This window comes from Pelophylax lessonae (genome assembly GCF_965119305.1).
Source record: "Pelophylax lessonae genome assembly, chromosome: 5".
NCBI lineage: Eukaryota > Metazoa > Chordata > Amphibia > Anura > Ranidae > Pelophylax > Pelophylax lessonae.
This window is the reverse complement of record NC_138772.1, coordinates 556,582,555-556,607,576: the sequence shown is the minus strand read 5'-3', so window position 1 is coordinate 556,607,576 and position 25,022 is coordinate 556,582,555. Positions and strand designations below refer to the sequence as shown.

Genomic DNA, 25,022 nt, shown 5'->3' with positions numbered 1-25,022 from the left:
CAAATAAGGTAGGATTATACCTCCTATGTCTGCTGTAATGCTACAGTCTGCTGGGTAGAGTGTTCGCTCTCAAACCAAGTCCACTTCCCACAAACACATACTGTATTTACCAGGGGGACTTTTAGTGTCAGATATATACTGACCATGTATGGAGGGGCCCATAATTCATACTGCCTCATAACGAGGAAAGAAAAAAGGGAACGTTTACTCACCATACCGAACCGACAGGCACCCTCTCTTCACAATACCCTCTCCACCGGGGTGGGGGGTTGTGGACCACTCCGGACGCCTCGACTCTCTGGTTCCTGGCGTCCAAGCGAGACTTTTAACTCGCAAGGTCAGTCCCTCCACTGGGACTCCGTCGCGGCCGACCCAGCGCGGAGCTCTGGTCTGCACGCGCTCGTAGGCAGAAACCGGGGTGACCACTGGATCTCAACATCCAGCCCGTCGCCCAGCCCCGCATACTTACTTGAATGTGTCGCGGCCGACCAAGCGCAATGCAATGGTCTGCGCGCGCTCGTAGGCCGGCTGGGGTGACCACAAGTGTCGCCCAGTCCGGCGTTTTTGCTTGAAGATCTCACAGGAAAAAAACACTGGAGAAAAACTACCTAAAAAATATTTTTTCTAAAGAAAAAATCTTGCCAGGACCAAAAAGATCCCAGCAAGGAACTTAGGTCCTTACTCCTGACTAGACAGAAAAAAACTGATTCCCTGTAGCAGAGAGAGGGAGGATATACCCTCAGGGACTGCCCCTAAGGTGGAGCCAGAACGTTTTGTCTTTCTGCCTAGTCCTACTCCTGCGGAGACAACATAACCCAGCTCTTGAGAATCAAGAAGACTACGTCTGTCAATGAGCGATAGAGAAATCCTATTTTCTTAATCATCCATTGAGGGACACCGGAATTCAGAAACAGTCAGGATGTCCAACAGCAGTCCAGCTAAGAGGTGGGCAACATCCACTGACAGAACCAAGAAGGGACCAGGAACCACCTAAACAGGACTACCAGAAGCTGAACCAAATCTCCCGCAAGACAGGACACTGCCAACAGAAAATCAACCTGTTCACACTAGAACAGATGAGATCACCGCCAAGGGAAACAAATCCAACTGCAGAACGCTTAACCCCACACCAGCAAGAACTGTGAAAAAAAAAAAAAAAAAAACAGGACACCTATCTGAAAAGAAAGATTAGATCAAAATTGTAATATGGTCAACACAAGAGGGCAACAGGGAAAATCTCCAGAGGGACAGGTCTCCAAAGGCAACCATGGACACCAAACGGGTCCACAAGAAGAGACTGGGCTCCTGACACAAAGAGACTGGAGGAGACTGGGTTCCTGACACAAAGAGACTGGAGGAGACTGGGCTCCTGACACAAAGAGACTGGAGGAGACTGGGCTCCTGACACAAAAAGAGACTGGAGGAGACTGGGCTCCTGACACAAAAAGAGACTGGAGGAGACTGGGCTCCTGACACAAAAAGAGACTGGAGGAGACTGGGCTCCTGACACAAAAAGAGACTGGAGGAGACTGGGCTCCTGACACAAAAAGAGACTGGAGGAGACTGGGCTCCTGACACAAAAAGAGACTGGAGGAGACTGGGCTCCTGACACAAAGAGACTGGAGGAGACTGGGCTCCTGACACAAAGAGACTGGAGGAGACTGGGCTCCTGACACAAAGAGACTGGAGGAGACTGGGCTCCTGACACAAAAAGAGACTGGAGGAGACTGGGCTCCTGACACAAAAAGAGACTGGAGGAGACTGGGCTCCTGACACAAAAAGAGACTGGAGGAGACTGGGCTCCTGACACAAAAAGAGACTGGAGGAGACTGGGCTCCTGACACAAAAAGAGACTGGAGGAGACTGGGCTCCTGACACAAAAAGAGACTGGAGGAGACTGGGCTCCTGACACAAAAAGAGACTGGAGGAGACTGGGCTCCTGACACAAAGAGAGACTGGAGGAGACTGGGCTCCTGACACAAAAAGAGACTGGAGGAGACTGGGCTCCTGAAACAAAAAGAGACTGGAGGAGACTGGGCTCCTGACACAAAAAGAGACTGGAGGAGACTGGGCTCCTGACACAAAGAGACTGGAGGAGACTGGGCTCCTGACACAAAGAGACTGGAGGAGACTGGGCTCCTGACAAGAGGAGAGACTGGGCTCCTGACAAGAGGAGAGACTGGGCTCCTGACAAGAGGAGAGACAGGGCTCCTGACAAGAGGAGAGACAGGGCTCCTGACAAGAGGAGAGACCGGGCTCCTGACAAGAGGAGAGACCGGGCTCCTGACAAGAGGAGAGACTGGGCTCCTGACAAGAGGAGAGACCGGGCTCCTGACAAGAGGAGAGACTGGGCTCCTGACAAGAGGAGAGACTGGGCTCCTGACAAGAGGAGAGACTGGGCTCCTGACAAGAGGAGAGACTGGGCTCCTGACAAGAGGAGAGACTGGGCTCCTGACAAGAGGAGAGACTGGGCTCCTGACAAGAGGAGAGACCGGGCTCCTGACAAGAGGAGAGACCGGGCTCCTGACAAGAGGAGAGACCGGGCTCCTGACAAGAGGAGAGACTGGGCTCCTGACAAGAAGAGACTGGAGGAGACACTGGGCTCCTGACACGAAGAGACTGGGCTCCTGACAAGAAGGCAATGTGGGGCTCCTGACAAGAAGGCAATGTGGGGCTCCTGACAAGAAGGCAATGTGGGGCTCCTGACAAGAAGGCAATGTGGGGCTCCTGACAAGAAGGCAATGTGGGGCTCCTGACAAGAAGGCAATGTGGGGCTCCTGACAAGAAGGCAATGTGGGGCTCCTGACAAGAAGGCAATGTGGGGCTCCTGACAAGAAGGCAATGTGGGGCTCCTGACAAGAAGGCAATGTGGGGCTCCTGACAAGAAGGCACTGTGGGGCTCCTGACAAGAAGGCACTGTGGGGCTCCTGACAAGAAGGCACTGTGGGGCTCCTGACAAGAAGGCAATGTGGGGCTCCTGACAAGAAGGCAATGTGGGGCTCCTGACAAGAAGGCAATGTGGGGCTCCTGACAAGAAGGCACTGTGGGGCTCCTGACAAGAAGGCACTGTGGGGCTCCTGACAAGAAGGCACTGTGGGGCTCCTGACAAAAAGGCACTGTGGGCTGCTGACAAGAAGGCACTGTGGGCTCCTGACTGACAAAGCTGGCCATAGACAGAATTAATCTTGGCTGGTTCAGCATGGAGTGGTTAAGCTTTGATTTATCTATGGGCAGACTGGTTGAACTGAAGTTGTTCCATTGATCTATTTCAGTACAATCAGCCTGTCTGATTTTTTTCATGTGATCACTACCGGAGGCTATAGTCGCCAGCAGTAATCAGTGTTCTGCAGGCAGAACATAATAATGATGCGGGAGGTATTCCCACATCAACACTGACTGTGTTGATGGGGGAATTAAGCAATTTTATTTCTTTCCACCAGTGGTGGAAGGAGAGAAGATTGCCTACTCTAGGGCAGTGGTGGTGAACCTCGACACCCCAGATGTTTTGGAACTACATTTCCCATGATGCTCATGCACTCTGCAGTGTGGTTGAACATCGGCTGCGGAGGACGGCTGCGGAGGACGGCAGGGGATCGCAGGGGAAGGTATCATTCTGGGGTAATCCCGAGTGTGGCTCGGGGTTACCGCTTTTGGCACTGAAAATTAACCCTGAGCCGCACTCGGGAATACCGCTAGGAAGGTTAATAGTGTCATTTGGAATTTTGTGTTACACATTAAAGCATTTATTGAAAATACCAGTATTCCCTCTGTGATGCATCTCTTGAGGTTATCCTCTTTATGCGGGTGGTATAACCTTACTGTTTTTGAATTCCTGTGTCCCTCAATGGACTAAAAAAAAAAACCATGCTTTTTAAGCTGAATCTGAGGATTTAAGTTGTTTACAACCCCAATTCCAGTAAAGTCAAGACTCTGTGTAAAAGCTAAATAACAGAATGCAATGATTTGCGAATCTCATAAAACCAGATTTATTCACAATAGAAAATGGAAAACATGTCAAATGTTTAAACTGAGAAAATTGGCATTTTTTTTTTTTTTTTTTTAATAATTGAACATTTTTATTGAAGTTTTATATTTTTCAATACAAAAAAGGAAAAGAGTAACCGACACTGGTAATCATGCAAGATTGCAACAGCGATTGGTCATAGATAACACACAGAAATACACTTGGGTACCAAATAAAGATGACAAAACTACAAAAGTTCAGCTACCAGAAACTGTGAATACTACAGGAGAATAAAGCTAACTAGTTCAGGTAAAACAGTGCGGTCGGCTCCTGAAGAGGCTTTTCCAGTAACTTTAAACCCAGATAAGTAAATCAGATGCCTACTGGATTTAAATAGAGAAAAAGAAAGAAAAAGGGAGAAGCAGAATGGGGAAAAAACTGGATTTTTGACTTACCTTAAAATCCTTTTCTCTTAAGTTAATTGACGGACCCAGTTCTCTAAACCATATCAGTAGACACCAAGGGGGCACCAAGGGTGTCCTTGCAATCTTGGAAGTGACAGATGTTCTTCGTTGGGTGAAGCGCCTTGTTCCAGCTCTCTCTGCTGTTCCCTTTCCAGGTGTCGGCCTGGCGACTGAGGCAATCCGCCTGCCAATTTTCCACACCTGGAAAGGGAACAGCGGAGACAGCTGGAACAAGACGCTCCACCCAACGAAGAATGTTTGTCACTTCCAAGACCACAAGGACACCCTTGGTGGCCCCTTGGTGTCTACTGATATGGATAAGAGAATTGTGTCCGTCAATGAACGATAGAGAAATAGAGAGAGAAATATGACAAGGCTCATTACTCCTGGGCTTGGAGTCAATATCTCAGACAGGGAAAAGGTCTTTAGGGCCTAAAGGCTTCCTTGAGATGCCAAGGTCCCCAAACCGCACAATGGCACTCTACCTTGTCGGCCAGGCATCCTGTCAGGGATTCCATGATCTCTACAGCCTTAATCCTAGCCTAGAACTCAGCTGGTGTCGGCGGTGTTCACCTCTTACATTGGAGAGCTATCAAGCACCTGGCCACCGTTAATATATGACAGGCCAATCTATTAGCTAAGCCTAGTAGCTCGGGAGGGAGTAGCCCTAAAAGATAGATTTTTAGATTGAGGGGGACATCAAACTCCAATAAGCGGTGAAGGAGGTCCTGAACCAAACGCCAGTATGACTACAAAGATGGACATTGCCAATAGATGTGAAGCAAGGTGCCCTGGTCTTTACGGCACCTCCAGCAGCGATCGAGGTTGATGGAAAAAATGGACCATTTTATGAAAAAAAAAAAAAAAAATAAGGCCATTGTGAAATTGATGGCAGCCACATGTCCCAAAAAAGTTGGGACAGGGCAACAAAAAGCTGGCAAAGTAAGTGGTACTAGCAAGGAAGAGCTGGAAGAACCTTTTGCAACTAATTAGTTGAATTAGCAACAGGTCAGTAACATGACTGGGTATAAAAAGAGCATCTTAGAGAGTCAGAGTGTCTCAGAAGTAAAGTCGGGCAGAGGTTCACCGATCTATGAAAAGCAGCGTCTAAAAATTGTCAAAATAATTTCAGAATGTTGTTCCACAAAGTAAAATTGCAAAGAATTTAAACATATCATCCACAGTGCAGAACATCAAAATCTGAGAATCTAGAGAAATCTCTGTGCGGAAGGGACAAGGCTGACACATCATTGGATGGCGGTGCTCTTCGGGCCCTCAGATGGCACTGCATTAAAAACAGGCATGATTGTGTGATAGACATCCCTGCATGGGCTCAGTAATACTTCCACAAAATCACTGTCTGTGAACACAGTTCGCAGTGCCATCCAAAAATACAAGGTAAACCTCTAAAAGGCAAAGAAGTAACTGTATCTGAACATGATTCAGAAACGTTGGCATCTTTTCTGGGACAAAGCTCATTTAAAATGGCTTGTTGCAAAGTGTTCTGTGGGCCAAAACTCATTTAAAATGGTCTGTTGCAAAGTGGAAAACTGTTTTCAGGGCCAAAGCGTATTTAAAAAGGTCTGTTGCAAAGTGGAAAACTGTTCTATAGTCAGACAAATGTAAATTTGTCATTCTGTTTGGCAACCATGGGCATCGCGTCCTCCAGACTAAAGAGGATAGGGGCCTTCTGGCTTGTTATCAGCGCTCAGTTCAAAAGCCAGCATCTCTGATGGTATGGGGCACAAGTGCATAGGGAATGGGCAGCCCGCACTTCTGGAAAGGCACCATCAATGCTGAAAGATAGATTCAGGTGTTAGAGCAGCTTATGGCCCCATCCACATGATGTCTTTTTCAGGGAAGGCCTTGCATCTTTCAGCAGGACAATGCAAAACCACATACTACAACTATGACAACAGCAGGCTTCCTAATAGAAGAGTCCGGGGGATTTAACTGGCCTGCTTGCAGTCCAAACTTTTCACCAACTAAAAATACGACAAAGACGACCCAGGACTGTTGAACAGTTAGAATCCTATATCAGGCAAGAATAGGACAACATTCCTCACCCAAAACTCCAGCAACTGCTCACGTTTACAGAGTGTTAGTAAAAGAAGAGGGGAGGCTACACCCTGCTTAACATGGCCCCACCCCATGTGGAACTGTCTGAGCCTAGGCCGCTGACAGCCAGAGCCTGGGTTGCTGAGAGCCAGGGCCAGAGCCTGGGTTGCTGAGAGCCAGGGCCAGAGCCTGGGTTGCGGAGAGCCAGGGCCAGAGCCTGGGTTGCTGAGAGCCAGGGCCAGAGCCTGGGTTGCTGAGAGCCAGGGCCAGAGCCTGGGTTGCTGAGAGCCAGGGCCAGAGCCTGGGTTGCTGAGAGCCAGGGCCAGAGCCTGGGTTGCTGAGAGCCAGGGCCAGAGCCTGGGTTGCTGAGAGCCAGGGCCAGAGCCTGGGTTGCTGAGAGCCAGGGCCAGAGCCTGGGTTGCTGAGAGCCAGGGCCAGAGCCTGGGTTGCTGAGAGCCAGGGCCAGAGCCTGGGTTGCTGAGAGCCAGGGCCAGAGCCTGGGTTGCTGAGAGCCAGGGCCAGAGCCTGGGTTGCTGAGAGCCAGGGCCAGAGCTTGGGCTGCTGAGAGCCAGGGCCAGAGCTTGGGTTGCTGAGAGCCAGAGCCTGGGTTGCTGAGAGCCAGAGCCTGGGTTGCTGAGAGCCAGAGCCTGGGTTGCTGAGAGCCAGAGCCTGGGTTGCTGAGAGCCAGAGCTTGGGTTGCTGAGAGCCAGAGCTTGGGTTGCTGAGAGCCAGAGCTTGGGTTGCTGAGAGCCAGAGCTTGGGTTGCTGAGAGCCAGAGCTTGGGTTGCTGAGAGCCAGAGCTTGGGTTGCTGAGAGCCAGAGCTTGGGTTGCTGAGAGCCAGAGCCTGGGTTGCTGAGAGCCAGAGCCTGGGTTGCTGAGAGCCAGAGCTTGGGTTGCTGAGAGCCAGAGCCTGGGTTGCTGAGAGCCAGAGCCTGGGTTGCTGAGAGCCAGAGCCTGGGTTGCTGAGAGCCAGAGCCTGGGTTGCTGAGAGCCTGGGCCGCTGAGAGCCTGGGCTGCTCCTGCCCCATCCACAGCCCAGTGCTCCAGCGACTGACAGTCACCAGCTCTCTACTCGGAGAGCGGTGAGAACCAAGAAAAAAAAACAACTTAACCCATACTTCTCTTTTAAACCTAATTTTCTCAGTTTTCTCATTCGATATGTTTTCTATTCTCTATTGTGAATAAAATACGTGTTTATGAGATTTGCAAATCACTGCATTCTGCTTTTATATAGATTTTACACAACGTCTCAACATTTTTGGAATTGGGGTTGTAATATTGTAAAGACTGATCCAATGGCGATGGAGTACTGTGACCAGTGTGACCCAAAGGACAATAGGATCGTATCTATACCAGGATCTGATAAGCTCTGACCTGCATCTATAAATGGGTCTAAAAATAAAAACTGTCTGTGTTGCCAGTAGAGACCAGACTGTCAACTTCATCAACTATGTTTCTATGTTTCTAACTAGAACATAAAAGGAAGGGCAAGTCTGGTAAACGGTGGGCATACAGACAGTTCTTTTTTAACAAACAAAGCGTCCTCACCTTCATCTCGGAGCGGTCGGTGGTGACCAGAGAGGTGGTGATGTCGTCTTTCTGTATGGTGTCCCGCAGCTGCTGCTCCAGAGAACGGCGCTGATCCCTCATCTCGCGTACCTTGTGCAGGATCCGCTTCAGGTTCTGCAGAACTGACTTGTCATCTGAAAAGAGGGCATGTGGTCACCCAAAGCTTTAACCACTTGTGGACCGCCCACCCACAATGTACTGCAGACAGGGAACCCATACAGTAAAGTGGCATACTGCTGCCTGTTTATAGGTTTAGGGTGCGCCCCCCAATGACACCCACTGTGATTGTACTCAGCTGGAGCCTGTCAGTAGGTTCCACAAAATGATTCATGGCCAGGACCTGCTGTCTGCCTGTGTCCAATCACAGCCCAGAGCTCTGTGCTGACAACACAGAGCTCTGTATAGAGGGAAGTTTCTCTCCGTTTCATCTCCCTGCAAAGCAGGGAGAAGAAACAAAGATCTTTAGTAAAAAGCAGCACATAATACTACACATATTACACATTGTTACGCACACAATTAACCTCTTTATCACCCTAGATGTTAACCCCTTCCCAGCCAGTGCCATTAGTACAGTGACAGTGTATAGTATTATCAGTGATCACTGTATTAGGGTCACTGGTTATGTCAGTGACAGTTAGTCAGTTTTCATAAAGTGGCAGTTGGTCTCAAAGTGGCAGTTGGTCTCAAAGTGGCAGTTGGTCTCAAAGTGGCAGTTGGTCTCAAAGTGGCAGTTGGTCTCAAAGTGGCAGTTGGTCTCAAAGTGGCAGTTGGTCTCAAAGTGGCAGTTGGTCTCAAAGTGGCAGTTGGTCTCAAAGTGGCAGTTGGTCTCAAAGTGGCAGTTGGTCTCAAAGTGGCAGTTGGTCTCAAAGTGGCAGTTGGTCTCAAAGTGGCAGTTGGTCTGGCAGTTGGTCTGGCAGTTGGTCTGGCAGTTGGTCTGGCAGTTGGTCTGGCAGTTGGTCTGGCAGTTGGTCTGGCAGTTGGTCTGGCAGTTGGTCTGGCAGTTGGTCTGGCAGTTGGTCTGGCAGTTGGTCTGGCAGTTGGTCTGGCAGTTGGTCTGGCAGTTGGTCTGGCAGTTGGTCTGGCAGTTGGTCTGGCAGTTGGTCTGGCAGTTGGTCTGGCAGTTGGTCTGGCAGTTGGTCTGGCAGTTGGTCTGGCAGTTGGTCTGGCAGTTGGTCTGGCAGTTGGTCTGGCAGTTGGTCTGGCAGTTGGTCTGGCAGTTGGTCTGGCAGTTGGTCTGGCAGTTGGTCTGGCAGTTGGTCTGGCAGTTGGTCTGGCAGTTGGTCTGGCAGTTGGTCTGGCAGTTGGTCTGGCAGTTGGTCTGGCAGTTGGTCTGGCAGTTGGTCTGGCAGTTGGTCTGGCAGTTGGTCTGGCAGTTGGTCTGGCAGTTGGTCTGGCAGTTGGTCTGGCAGTTGGTCTGGCAGTTGGTCTGGCAGTTGGTCTGGCAGTTGGTCTGGCAGTTGGTCTGGCAGTTGGTCTGGCAGTTGGTCTGGCAGTTGGTCTGGCAGTTGGTCTGGCAGTTGGTCTGGCAGTTGGTCTGGCAGTTGGTCTGGCAGTTGGTCTGGCAGTTGGTCTGGCAGTTGGTCTGGCAGTTGGTCTGGCAGTTGGTCTGGCAGTTGGTCTGGCAGTTGGTCTGGCAGTTGGTCTGGCAGTTGGTCTGGCAGTTGGTCTGGCAGTTGGTCTGGCAGTTGGTCTGGCAGTTGGTCTGGCAGTTGGTCTGGCAGTTGGTCTGGCAGTTGGTCTGGCAGTTGGTCTGGCAGTTGGTCTGGCAGTTGGTCTGGCAGTTGGTCTGGCAGTTGGTCTGGCAGTTGGTCTGGCAGTTGGTCTGGCAGTTGGTCTGGCAGTTGGTCTGGCAGTTGGTCTGGCAGTTGGTCTGGCAGTTGGTCTGGCAGTTGGTCTGGCAGTTGGTCTGGCAGTTGGTCTGGCAGTTGGTCTGGCAGTTGGTCTGGCAGTTGGTCTGGCAGTTGGTCTGGCAGTTGGTCTGGCAGTTGGTCTGGCAGTTGGTCTGGCAGTTGGTCTGGCAGTTGGTCTGGCAGTTGGTCTGGCAGTTGGTCTGGCAGTTGGTCTGGCAGTTGGTCTGGCAGTTGGTCTGGCAGTTGGTCTGGCAGTTGGTCTGGCAGTTGGTCTGGCAGTTGGTCTGGCAGTTGGTCTGGCAGTTGGTCTGGCAGTTGGTCTGGCAGTTGGTCTGGCAGTTGGTCTGGCAGTTGGTCTGGCAGTTGGTCTGGCAGTTGGTCTGGCAGTTGGTCTGGCAGTTGGTCTGGCAGTTGGTCTGGCAGTTGGTCTGGCAGTTGGTCTGGCAGTTGGTCTGGCAGTTGGTCTGGCAGTTGGTCTGGCAGTTGGTCTGGCAGTTGGTCTGGCAGTTGGTCTGGCAGTTGGTCTGGCAGTTGGTCTGGCAGTTGGTCTCAAAGTGGCAGTTGGTCTCAAAGTGGCAGTTGGTCTCAAAGTGGCAGTTGGTCTCAAAGTGGCAGTTGGTCTCAAAGTGGCAGTTGGTCTCAAAGTGGCAGTTGGTCTCAAAGTGGCAGTTGGTCTCAAAGTGGCAGTTGGTCTCAAAGTGGCAGTTGGTCTCAAAGTGGCAGTTGGTCTCAAAGTGGCAGTTGGTCTCAAAGTGGCAGTTGGTCTCAAAGTGGCAGTTGGTCTCAAAGTGGCAGTTGGTCTCAAAGTGGCAGTTGGTCTCAAAGTGGCAGTTGGTCTCAAAGTGGCAGTTGGTCTCAAAGTGGCAGTTGGTCTCAAAGTGGCAGTTGGTCTCAAAGTGGCAGTTGGTCTCAAAGTGGCAGTTGGTCTCAAAGTGGCAGTTGGTCTCAAAGTGGCAGTTGGTCTCAAAGTGGCAGTTGGTCTCAAAGTGGCAGTTGGTCTCAAAGCGGCAGTTGGTCACAAAGCGGCAGTTGGTCACAAAGCGGCAGTTGGTCACAAAGCGGCAGTTGGTCACAAAGCGGCAGTTGGTCAGTTTTCACACTTGTCATGCGACTTTGCAGTCCCAAGTCGCAGGACAAGTTGCACAAGTCATACTCCATGATTTCCAATGTGTACCGTTCATATCTGTGTGACTTCAAAGTAGTCCCTGCACTACTTTGGGCCGATTTTAATGTGTTTTGAGGTCCACAGACATTGCTTCAAATCCAGTCAAAATTGCGGCAAAACCGCGGTAAAAGCGCGCGACTTATAGGTCGCATAAGTGTGAAAGAGGCCTAAGTGTCAGAATGCTCGCCGAACTATCACAGTCCCACTATAAGTCGCTGATCACCACCATTAGTAGAATTTAAAAAAATAAAATTCCAGTTTATATCCCATAGTTTGTAGACGCTATAACTAAAAAAAAAAAAAAAATAACCACTTCAGCCCCGGAAGGTTTACCCCCCTTCATGACCAGGCCATTTTCTTGCAATATGGCACTGCCTTACTTTGACTGACAATTGCGCGGTCGTGCGACGCTGTACCCAAATAAAATTGATGTCCTTTTTTCCCCACAAACAGAGCTTTCTTTTGGTGGTATTTGAACACCTCTGCGATTTTTATTTTTTGCGCTATAAACAAAAGAGCGACAATTACAAAAAAAAAACACAAATATTTATGTTCTGCTATAAAACACTTCCAAAGGTTTTTTTAAAAAATCGAATTTATTAATCAGTTTAGGCCAATATGTATTTTGCTACGTTTTTGATAAAAAAAAAAAAAAATCCCAATAAGTGTAAACTGATTGGTTTGCACAAAAGTTATCGCGTCCACAAACTATGGGATATTTTTATGGAATTTTTATTTGTTTTTCTTTTTGTTTTACTAGTAATGGCGGCGATCAGCGGTTTTCTAGCGGGACTGCGACATTGCTGTGGACAAATTGGACACTGACACTTTTTTGGGGACCAGTGACACTAATACAGTGATCAGTGCTAAAAATTTGCACTGTTACTGTACTAATGACACTGGCAGGGAAGGGGTTATACATCAGGGGCGATTAATGTGTTAAATATGGGGGTGATTTCTAACTGTGTGGGGAGGTGCTTTAACTGGGGGTAGACAGAGATCTGTGTTCCTGCTTAGCAGAAACACAAGATCTCCATCTTCCCCTCTCACAGAACCGTGTAAACAAGGCAGACCGCTGTTCGATCGTGGGGTGCCAGCGAACAATGCTGGACCCGCTGATAGGCTGCAGCGGTGTCCAGTCATAGTGGGAATAAGTCCCTGGTGGTGCACATGCCTTAGACCCATGTAATTTCTCAGAGGAGGGCGGCAGTATATCTGCATAGAGCAGTCCATAACAGGTTAATATACGCTTATTGGGATCTTTTCTTTACCAAAGACCTGATGACGGGAAGGCCCAAGAAGCACTTTGCTTCGTCCGTAACCACAAAAAGCGAGTCTGACCTCTGAAGAGACTCAGTAGCTGCCAGATACAACCGAATCGCACAAACCACATCCAAGGTATGTAAAGCAAATTCCTTGGGATGAGCCGGCTTGGGACACAAGGAAGGCAACACAATTTCCTCATTCAAATGGAAGTCAGAGACAACTTTGGGCAGGAATGATGGACAGGGGCGAAGAACCACTTTATCGCTATGGACCACTAAATATGGAATGCGACAGGATAATGCCACCAATTCCAATACCCTGTGGGCAGAGGTAATAGCCACCAAGAATGTCACCTTCTGGGATAACGTAGGCAAGGAAATCTCCTGAATATTCTCAAATGGAGGTTTCTGGAGAACCGAAAGCACTAAATTTAAATCCCATGGCGGCAAAAGAGACCGTACAGGTAGGGCCACATGTTGAACCCCCTGAATGAAGGTACGAACTAAAGAGTGCGTGGCTAAGGGTCACTGAACTTCTGATCAATGGTTAAAATCCGAGCCACAGAAAAGGATTGAGAATGAGAGCCAATCGACTCACACCAAGAAATGTACGCTTTCCACGTACGATGGTAGATCTTGCTGGAAGAAAAACTTCCTCGCCTTCACCATAGTAGGGATCAATGATCCAGACAGACCTCTATCCCCCAGTACCTGGCTTTCAATAGCCAAGCCATTAAAACCAGTGACTAAAGCAGGATGGTAGATCAGCCCTTGGGACAACTGGTCTTCGCTGAGAGGAAGCTTCCAAGGGACGTTTACAGCCACCAGGATGATTGGAAGATCTTCGCTCTTGATTCCTCGCAGGAACTGTGGAAGAAGCCTTAACCAAGGATGATACTGGCCTTGACGTGGCCCTTGGATGCCTGCGGCGTCTGTCAGAGGACCCCGTGACCTCGTCACGAACTTCGGTATCCTCCTGTGGAGCCGAGCCTGCTAAAGGAGCAGCATGAAAGACTGGGCAAAAAGAACTGTCTTGAAGGTGGAAATGTTAGAGAAATTAAGAATGTCTTTATAATCATTTATGTATAAGGCTGACTGTGACTCCATTTTGTTCTGCTTGAATACAATCTAACTGGTTTTAAATGCCCAAAACTATATATGGTAATGGCTAGATTTCAGAGTTTGTAAGATGAAGCTTCTTCCCCTTTAAGGAAATGGCAATAAAAACAGACATTCCTCATTGTCCTGGGGGAAGGGTTAAGTCAGGATGTTTAACTGTATATAAATGTACCAGCTAGCTTAAGAAGGCAGACAAGTCTCAGATAAGAAGCCAACTAGGCTAGCTACTGTGTATGGTGCCCTATACCACGGTCACAGGCGGCTAGAACCAGTGGGTGAATATCTGACAATCTCCTGTACTTGTCTCCTCGTATACGAGATATAAATCTTTCCTTTTATCAGCTTGTGGTCTAAAGGTGATTTCCCTTACAGGATACCACCAGACTCAGAACCTGTATGCAAAATGGGAGAGAGAAAACCATCAGTGCGACAGCAGCCGGTGAATCACGGCTTGTGGTCCCTAAATTTTGTGCAGAGGAAGGACCACCCTGGTAAGAAATAGAATCAGACCTAGGTAAATCAATCAATTACCTGGACGGGGAGCTTAGGTAGTTCAGACATCACCTAAAGCTTTGCAGGAATTAAATCCGCACAAGGAGACTCAGGACCTAAAAAACCTGAGAAGGACAAGCTTTGCCCGCTTTCTGGGTCCCCCAACAGAAACATTTTGCGGATCTCCTTGACGCTCACCAAAGAAGTCCACTGGGTCGGAAACCAACAAAGATGTCCCCCCACCCCAATAATGGGTGAGGGCAGACCTTCATGCTGAATGAGTCTTGTCTGCGGGTCTGGAGAAGCTAGCTCTAGGCTTACCAGACCAAGGATGCTTGGAACCTCCCGGGGAAGATTTCAAAAATCTTTTTCCCTTATTCTCCGTCCCAGAAGCACAAAATAATTTTCTATGGGCCTCCGTCTGTAGCAAGGCTCCTTCCCTTTCCTTGACTGTGGCAGGAAGGTACTCTTCCCTCCTATGACACCCTTAATGATGTCATCCAGGGTAGCCCCAAACGAGCGATTGCCTTGAAAGGACAGATCAATGAGAGCTTTCTTAGAGGCTTGGTCAGCGGACCAATTCTTAAGCCACAGCACACGGCCAATCACCACCGCTGAAACTGAAAAGTTGGACAGCACAGGAGCTGTATCCAAAGATGCATCAGAAAAACTGCAGCCCATGGACCAACTGGTCCACTAAATCAACATAAGCAGCAGGGACCTGCTCACCCCCCAGGTCCTGGCGCAAAAGCTTGGCCCATTCAGTTAGGGTCTGAGACACCAGGGCTGAGGCAAACACTGGGCGCAATGCCGAACCAGCCATAGTAAACATGCTGCGTGCCACAGCCTCCGATTTCTTGTCAGTTGGGTCCTTAAAAGACAGGGATTCTTCTACTGGAATCATGGTTGCTTTATTCAACCTGGAAACAGGAGGGTCCACCACTGATGGACTAGTCCACTTTTTTACAACTCCTCAAAAGGAAAACGTACAGCAAAACGTTTGGGGACCACAAAGGGTAATTTTGGTTGTTCCCATTCCTTACAGGAAAACGCTGTCAAAATAAGGAACACAAGGAAACACCTTTGGAGTACGATGCGACTTATGCATACCAAAATGACACAGCCACGTCCGTGGCTACATCAGCCGCATCCTCCATCTTTAAAGCCTCAGGCACTGCAGTGATAAGTGTGTCTATCAGCATTTTTCATTTGCTGCTGCGACCATGGAGGAATCATCCTCACTATCGGATGGATCTGGGGGTGCGATATTAAATCCCCCTGGATGGGCTGTGTAAACGGCGGCATCAGTCTCAGAATCAGATGAGACAGACTGAGCAGGGGAAGGCGGGGGACGCTTCCTCCAGGGCCCTTGCCGACATGCCACTTCCACCTGAGACACTAAGGACTGCAGGACCGTCCTCAGTGCAACCATGGGAAGCTGGGGGAGATGTGACCCTGAGGCTTTATAAGGAAAGGAAGACCTTGCAGTACAAAAGCAATCTTTTGGCACCACTGAAAGGATCCCCTGAAGGCTCAGGGTACCTATCAGCAGAGAGAAAGATAACAGAGACACCCAAAGACTTACCCAACTGACCGGAGGAGCACAGAGAATTCGAACCCAGCATCATCATGGACGCCATCCCTGTTCATATGTTCCGGGCACAGGAAGAGGAACTAAGGAGGAAGAGGAGGAGCTTCGGCATCCCCACAAGGCTTCAGTTGTCTCCAGCATTTCCCAGACTAAAGGAAAACGGCCCCTGTGACATAACCCAGCTACACAAACAAGGCTGCCAAGCCGAGACAGCTAGCGAGTTTTTAAGGGAAAATGGCCCCGTGACATCATCTGACTACACAAACATGAACCCCTGAAGAAGTCACGTGACTTGTGACATAACACGTAGGGCGTGGACGAAGGAGAATACCGGAAGGGACGCTACGACCACTGGACTGTTTTATCCTTCACTGTAAGTTTTTAATGCTGTTCGTTTTAATAAATGGTCAATCATACAACACTAGGAGAGCTTCCTTTCATCCCTCCATATGAATACATGAGGACAAGGGATCCGTAGTACTCCGGAGATCACCAACCAGGGATAGGGCTGACCATATATACTTCGGGAATAGATGGACATCTAGTGGTGGAACACTAGTAAAACCACTTTATGGATATAATACCATTATGTGTCCTATCCAAGAATCATTGAGGCGAGCTGCTAGAGCGCACATTGGTGTCAGTTGTCTACACTGGTGAAGGGACAAATGATAGCACAATTTAAGAACTTTTAATTTTCTTAATGTACTATTGACATACAGTACAGACTAAAAGTTTGGACACACCTTCTCATTCAAAGAGTTTTTTTTATTTTCATGACTATGAAAATTGTAGTCACACTTCTAGAGGAAGTCACCTGAAATGGTTTTCACTTCACATGTGTGCGCTGTCAGGTTTAATAAGTGCGATTTCTTGCCTTATAAATGGGGTTGGGACCATCAGTTGTGTTGTGCAGAAGTCAGGTGGATACACAGCTGATAGTCCTACTGAATAGACTGTTAGAATCAGGGCTGTCTTTAACACAGGGCAAAAGGGGCAGCTGCCCCGGGTCTAGTCATTGTTGTGGGGCCCAAAGCAGCTTCCCCTTGAGCCCCCAAATAGTTGATAAGTGGATTCAAGAGGGCCCAAGAAAAGTTTTGCCCAGGGTCCAATCAAGAATAAAGATGGCCCTGGTTAGAATTTGTATTATAGCAAGAAAAAAGCAGCTAAGTACAGGAAAACAAGTGGCAGAAGAGACTTGTTTGGGCTAAAGAACACAAGGAATGGACATTAGACCGGTGGAAATCTGTGCTTTGGTCTGAGGAGTCCAAATTTGAGATCTTTGGTTCCAACCACCATGTCTTTGTGCGACGCAGAAAAGGTGAACGGATGGACTCTACATGCCTGGTTCCCACTGTGAAGCATGGAGGAGGAGGTGTGATGGTGTGGGGGTGCTTTGCTGGTGACACTGTTGGGGATTTATTCAGAATTGAAGGCACTGAACCAGCATGGCTACCACAGCATCTTGCAGCGGCATGCTATTCCATCCGGTTTGCGTTTAGTTGGACCATCCTTTATTTTTCAACAGGACAATGACTCCAAACACCTCCAGGCTGTGTAAGGGCTATTTGACCAAGAAGGAGAGTGATGGGGGGGCTGCGTCAGATGACCTCCACAGTCACCGGACCTCAACCCAATCCAGATGGTTTGGGGTGAGCTGGACCGCAGAGTGAAGGCAAAAGGGCCAACAAGTGCTGAGCATCTCTGGGAACTCCTTCAAGACTGTTGGAAGACCATTTCAGGTGACTCATCAAGAGAATGCCAAGAGTGTGCAAAGCAGTAATCAAAGCAAAAGGTGAAGAACCTAGAATGTGACATTTTCAGTTGTTTCACACTTTTTTGTTATGTATACAATTCCACATGTGTTAATTCATAGTTTTGATGCCTTCAGTGGGAATCTACAATTTTCATAGTCATGAAAATAAAGAAAACTCTTTGAATGAGAAGGTGTGTCCAAACTTTTGGTCTGTACTGTATGTGCTATTGAAGATCACCGTCATTTTTTATATTTTTTTATATTTTAAAAAATAATTCTTTTGCACATGTGCACTTTTTTTAGATATCAAGTCATACACTTTCTACCTCTTAAATTATTGGATGTTGTTCTCGATGTAGTAATTTTCCTTGTGTTGCACATCCCATCCCCATTTGCACTTTTACAAATTTTTACATTAAGTTTTGCACTTGTGTCACATTAACGTGTCACTGTTGCACAATTTTTTAAGGTCACATATTCAAGCCACCTTTAAGGGTAGCGCTACACTTATTAATTTACTTCTTACACAAACATGGCCGCCAACCGAAGACCAGCCCGACTAAGGGAAAATGGCCTCCGTGAAATCATATGACTACACAAACATGGCCGCCAACCAGAGACCAGCCAGACTAAGGGAAAATGGCCCCGTGAAATCATATGACTACACAAACATGGCCGCCAACCAGAGACCAGCCAGACTAAGGGAAAATGGCCTCCGTGAAATCATATGACTACACAAACATGGCCGCCAACCAGAGACCAGCCCGACTAAGGGAAAATGGCCTCCGTGAAATCATATGACTACACAAACATGGCCGCCAACCAGAGACCAGCCAGACTAAGGGAAAATGGCCTCCGTGAAATCATATGACTACACAAACATGGCCGCCAACCCAAGACCAGCCAGACTAAGGGAAAATGGCCCCGTGACATCATGACTACACAAACATGGCCGCCAACCCAAGACCAGCCAAGCTAAGGGAAAATGGCCACCATCAGCTACAAACACTGAAGCATGCTGCCAGGATCTTTCCTGCACCCTCTGCAAGGGGACCCCCCCCCCTGAAGGTAGGACACACGTTTAGGGGAGACTGTGCACCGGTCTCTGCACTGGGACCCCCCTGCACTATACCCACACTGCAAACAGCAGGGCGTGCACCTAGGGGTCTGCTACACTGGGACCCCTCCAGACTACCAGGGCGGGAAATACACAATCCCAGGACCCTTACAGAGAAGGGATAGCGGGGGGAGACCCCAGGGGTTTCTGCTGCATTCTCTGCCCTGGGACCCCCATCAGACGGGGGGGAATGGAAATGGGGGAAAGCCTCAGTGAGGGATTTAAGGATGGGAGGAGGGAACCTGCAGGGAGGTCCGCCCCTCCCTGGAGGTTACCAGCGTCCACCCCATAGAAAACCACCAAAAGGGGAGAGGGCAGACTGTACTTACCCTTCCATAGTGTGGGTAACACTCCAGACAGAATCCTCGCCACCAAAGTAGGGGAGCTGTCGGCCAAGGGACCGCTGCGTCTCAGACCCAAGCCAGGTCGTATGCGACCCTGCGAGACGTTTAACTTACAGGCCAGCCTCTGTCCGTGAGGCTATGTCGCGCCTGACCTAACGCGTAGCTGCGGTCTGCACGCGCTCGCTAGCTGGGCTGGGAGGACCACTGGATCTAGATTATCCAGCCCGTCGCCCAGCCTGGCAGTTAATTGGAACTCTCCCAAGAGAAAACAAAAAAGATGTAAGGAAGGAGAAAATTGCCAGGACCAGAGATCCCAGCCGGGAGCCTAGGTCCTTACTCCTGACTAGACAAGATTAAAACTGATTACCGAGAGCAGAGAGGGGGGTTATATACCAAGCTGAGGACGGCCCATGGGCGTAGCCAGGTGTTTTATGTTCTGCCTAGTCCTACTCCTAGAGGAGGCAATATAACCCAGTAGTTATGAATTATGGAGCGCTGTGTCAGCTGATGAACGAACGGGATGATTTGCAGCTGCAGGTGTCATCCCAGTACCATTTTATAGAGCGGACAGTCGGCTTTCAGGTAATAACTGATGTAGCTAATCAGCCGCTCGGCTGTTTTTGCAGGCAGCGGTAGGGGACGTCACCCCCCCCTCGCCCGGGCTGGAAATCCGAACAAAGACGGAATCTGCCTTGATCGAGTCTCTGATGTAATAAGTCAGAAGCGACGTCTTGACATCACTTCCAATTTACTCCGGAGCCAACAGTGTCAGTTTTCAAAAATTCGAAAGGATTCAAAAACGTAGTGCAGAGGAGGGGTTTGGGGGCTTAGAGACCCCCCTGATCCCTCCATAAAGAGTACCTGTCACTGCCTATTACTGTCACATTCCCCCGATCCCTCCATAAAGAGTACCTGTCACTGCCTATTACTGTCACATTCCCCCCGATCCCTCCATAAAGAGTACCTGTCACTGCCTATTACTGTCACATTCCCGCCGATCCCTCCATAAAGAGTACCGGTCACTGCCTATTACTGTCACATTCCCCCCGATCCCTCCATAAAGAGTACCTGTCACTCCTATTACTGTCACATTCCCCCCGATCCCTCCATAAAGAGTACCTGTCACTCCTATTACTGTCACATTCCCGCCGATCCCTCCATAAAGAGTACCGGTCACTGCCTATTACTGTCACATTCCCCCCGATCCCTCCATAAAGAGTACCTGTCACTGCCTATTACTGTCACATTCCTCCCCGATCCCTCCATAAACAGTACCTGTCACTCCTATTACTGTCACATTCCTCCCGATCCCTCCATAAAGAGTACCTGTCACTGCCTATTACTGTCACATTCCCGCCGATCCCTCCATAAAGAGTACCTGTCACTGCCTATTACTGTCACATTCCCCCCGATCCCTCCATAAAGAGTACCTGTCACTGCTATTACTGTCACATTCCCCCCCGATCCCTCCATAAAGAGTACCTGTCACTGCCTATTACTGTCACATTCCCCCCGATCCCTCCATAAAGAGTACCTGTCACTCCTATTACTGTCACATTCCCCCCGATCCCTCCATAAAGAGTACCTGTCACTGCCTATTACTGTCACATTCCCCCCGATCCCTTCATAAAGAGTACCTGTCACTGCCTATTACTGTCACATTCCCCCCGATCCCTCCATAAAGAGTACCTGTCACTCCTATTACTGTCACATTCCCCCCGATCCCTCCATAAAGAGTACCTGTCACTCCTATTATTGTCACATTCCCCCCCGATCCCTCCATAAAGAGTACCTGTCACTGCCTATTACTGTCACATTCCCCCCGATCCCTCCATAAAGAGTACCTGTCACTGCCTATTACTGTCACATTCCCCCCGATCCCTCCATAAAGAGTACCTGTCACTGCCTATTACTGTCACATTCCCCCCCCCCGATCCCTCCATAAAGAGTACATGTTACTGCCTATTACTGTCACATTCCCCCCGATCCCTCCATAAAGAGTACCTGTCACTCCTATTACTGTCACATTCCTCCCGATCCCTCCATAAAGAGTACCTGTCACTGCCTATTACTGTCACATTCCCCCGATCCCTCCATAAAGAGTACCTGTCACTCCTATTACTGTCACATTCCCCCCGATCCCTCCATAAAGAGTACCTGTCACTCCTATTACTGTCACATTCCTCCCGATCCCTCCATAAAGAGTACCTGTCACTCCTATTACTGTCACATTCCTCCCGATCCCTCCATAAAGAGTACCTGTCACTCCTATTACTGTCACATTCCCCCCGATCCCTCCATAAAGAGTACCTGTCACTGCCTATTACTGTCACATTCCTCCCGATCCCTCCATAAAGAGTACCTGTCACTCCTATTACTGTCACATTCCTCCCGATCCCTCCATAAAGAGTACCTGTCACTCCTATTACTGTCACATTCCCCCCGATCCCTCCATAAAGAGTACCTGTCACTCCTATTACTGTCACATTCCCCCCGATCCCTCCATAAAGAGTACCTGTCACTGCCTATTACTGTCACATTCCCCCCGATCCTTCCATAAAGAGTACCTGTCACTGCCTATTACTGTCACATTCCCCCCGATCCCTCCATAAAGAGTACCTGTCACTGCCTATTACTGTCACATTCCCCCCGATCCCTCCATAAAGAGTACCTGTCACTCCTATTACTGTCACATTCCCCCCGATCCCTCCATAAAGAGTACCTGTCACTCCTATTACTGTCACATTCCCCCCGATCCCTCCATAAAGAGTACCAGTCACTCCTATTACTGTCACATTCCCCCCGATCCCTCCATAAAGAGTACCTGTCACTCCTATTACTGTCACATTCCCCCCGATCCCTCCATAAAGAGTACCTGTCACTCCTATTACTGTCACATTCCCCCCGATCCCTCCATAAAGAGTACCTGTCACTCCTATTACTGTCACATTCCCCCCGATCCCTCCATAAAGAGTACCTGTCACTGCCTATTACTGTCACATTCCCCCCCGATCCCTCCATAAAGAGTACCTGTCACTCCTATTACTGTCACATTCCCCCCCCGATCCCTCCATAAAGAGTACCTGTCACTGCTATTACTGTCACATTCCCCCGATCCCTCCATAAAGAGTACCTGTCACTCCTATTACTGTCACATTCCCCCGATCCCTCCATAAAGAGTACCTGTCACTGCCTATTACTGTCACATCCCCCCCCCCCCGATCCCTCCATAAAGAGTACCTGTCACTGCCTATTACTGTCACATTCCCCCCGATCCTTCCATAAAGAGTACCTGTCACTGCCTATTACTGTCACATTCCCCCCGATCCCTCCATAAAGAGTACCTGTCACTCCTATTACTGTCACATTCCCCCCGATCCCTCCATAAAGAGTACCTGTCACTCCTATTACTGTCACATTCCCCCCCCGATCCCTCCATAAAGAGTACCTGTCACTGCTATTACTGTCACATTCCCCCCGATCCTTCCATAAAGAGTACCTGTCACTTCCTATTACTGTCACATTCCCCCCGATCCCTCCATAAAGAGTACCTGTCACTCCTATTACTGTCACATTCCCCCCCCGATCCCTCCATAAAGAGTACCTGTCACTGCTATTACTGTCACATTCCCCCCGATCCCTCCATAAAGAGTACCTGTCACTCCTATTACTGTCACATTCCCCCCGATCCCTCCATAAAGAGTACCTGTCACTGCCTATTACTGTCACATTCCCCCCGATCTCTCCATAAAGAGTACCTGTCACTTCCTATTACTGTCACATTCCCCCCGATCCCTCCATAAAGAGTACCTGTCACTCCTATTACTGTCACATTCCCCCCGATCCCTCCATAAAGAGTACCTGTCACTCCTATTACTGTCACAAGGGATGTTTACAAGCGCTAAACACACCCAGCGCTAACGCGTTCACAGGTGTCAAGCGTTCTTTTCTGCCAAAACGCTGCAGCTCCTGGATGCACAGGCAGTGTTTTTTTCTTCTACTTCTAAATGCCCGAACACATGTGATAACATGAAGGGCGTTCAGAGGTGGGGAATTTTTTTAACCACTTCCGGACCGCCCACCGCCGATTTACGTCGGTACTTTGACATTAAATACCAGGGTTATGGCAGCAGATAGCTGCCATAACCCCAATAATTTTTGAATCTGCGGGCGGTCCTCTTTCACATAAGGGTGGTCCCAGCAGCGGATTCGCCGCGGGATCACCCTTACGGTGCGGCAGGAGAGGTGCCCCCGCCGCTTCCTGGTAGTTTTACCCGCTTACCAGACCTGCCGGTAGCGAGGAAAACAATCTGGTCCACGCTCTTCACAGGCAGGAAGGCGAGTGTGGGCAAGATGGCCCCCACACGACTCTATGGTCTTGGAGGACCGGAGCAACGTCAAACGTCGTCTCCTAGCAACGAATTTAAAGAGCCAATTTTTTTTCATCATGAAAAAAAAAAATACTTTTTTTTTTTTTCTTCTTTTTTAGTGTAGATGTGAGATGCGAGGTCTTTTTGACCCCAGATCTCACATTAAAGAGGACCTGTCCTGCTTATTTCCTTGTAATAGGAATAAAAAAGATCAAAAACATTTAAAAAAAAAAAACAAAAAACTGTAAAAAATAAAAAATAGATAAAATAAATCGGAACAAAAAAAAGAATTTAAATGCCCTGTCCCCGTTAGCTCGTGTGCAGAAGCGAATGCATAATTAAGTCCCGCCCACATATGTAAACTGTGTTCAAACCACAAATGTGAGGTATCGCCGCGATCGTTAGAGCGAGGGCAATAATTTGAGCCCCAGACCTCTTCTGTAACTCTAAGCTGGTAACCTGTAGAGATTTTTAAATTGTTGCCTCTGTGGATTTTTAAGTACCAATATTTGTCACCATTCCACGAGTGTGCGCAATTTTTAAGCACGACATGTTGAGTATATATTTATTCGGCCTAACATTATCTTTCACATTATAGAAAAAAATTGGGCTAACTTTACTGTTTTCTTATTTTTTAATTAAAAAAAGTGAATATTTTCTCTAAAAATTGTGTTTGGAAGACCGCTGGGCAAATACAGTGTGATAAAAAATATTGCAACGATCTCCATTTTATTCTCTAGGGTTTCTGCTAAAAAAAAAAAAAAAAAAAAAAAAAAAATAAAATGTTTGGGGGTTCTAAGTAGTTTTCTAGCAAAAAAAAATGATTTTAACTTGTAAACAAGTGTCAGAAATAGGCCTGGTCCTTAAGTGGTTAAAATGCCAGACGCAGGAGCAGCTTTAAAAACGTCCAATGTGAATGAGGCCATAAAGTCCTGTACTTGTTGCATAGCACTGACTTCTAGTCTGGGTGAGGTACACACATACAGCAATGCATACAGAAAAGGAGGAGTTCTTGCTCACCTTCGGTCAGGTTGGGAACAGGAAGTGCCTGTTGAAGTTGGTCCAGGGATCCGCTCAGCAGCCTCAGGTTACCGATGTGCTGGTTCATGGCTTTGTGCAGCTCGGTGTTGGTGAAGCTGGCCTTCTCGTGCAGCTCCATGTACTTGGACCACTCCTTGTTCACCTCCACTATTGAAGGAGAGGAGGGAGTCGCTGTCGCTGCCTGTTTTCCCACCTCCTCCTGCACCACCTTCTCCTGCTTCTCATCTTCATCTAGCAGGTCCTTGATGTCCTTCAGCGAGGCCTCCACATCGGTGAACACCCCCGACAGAGCTGGAATCACACAGCACACATATACACCATTGTAAATGAAAAGAACACAATGTCCGCTCTGGATTAAAGTATAACTAAAGGCAAAACTTTGTTTTTTTAAGTTTGGATGGAGTAGAGAGGGATTAGAACACCGGTTAGTTTTTATTGCTGCCTGTGTCCCCTTTAGGGAGATTCCTCCTCTGTCCTTTTTACGATGATCATTGACAGTGAAAGTAAAAGAGAATCCAAAATTTTGGGTTGTCCCCAGAAAAGTAATAGAGAGGAAATCTTCCAATAGAGATACTAGTTCTGGTGGCCTGGGGGACCCCAAGAAATTCCCTTAAAATTACAGAGATTTCCTCTCACTTCCTGTTTGGAGAGGAGACAGGAAGTGAAGGGAAATGTCCGCAACGGGACACAGATGGCGGGGGAAAAAAAAAAAAATCTGACGGGGGTTATAACTAGGAAGGATGATTACACAATGGTGAGGAGAAGGCTGCACACCCCAATAGTACCTAGAAAAAAGAAAAAGAAAGCCCCCAGGGCTTTTCAGGCAGCAAAATGAATGAACTAGGAATTGTTAAAA

The 25,022-nt window shown here is 48.5% G+C and overlaps 1 protein-coding gene across 1 annotated transcript in view; it reads right to left on the bottom strand.

Annotated features, from left to right (window-relative positions):
• Positions 1-25,022, bottom strand: part of PTPN23 (protein tyrosine phosphatase non-receptor type 23) — a 125,116-nt gene that overhangs the window by 38,453 nt on the left and 61,641 nt on the right. Inside the window, exons 16-17 of the mRNA XM_082259230.1 lie at positions 24,146-24,457; positions 8,036-8,190 (exon numbers count right to left, since the gene is read on the bottom strand). Coding sequence (XP_082115356.1) covers positions 8,036-8,190; positions 24,146-24,457 — 467 coding nt within the window. The remainder of the gene's footprint in view (positions 1-8,035; positions 8,191-24,145; positions 24,458-25,022) is intronic.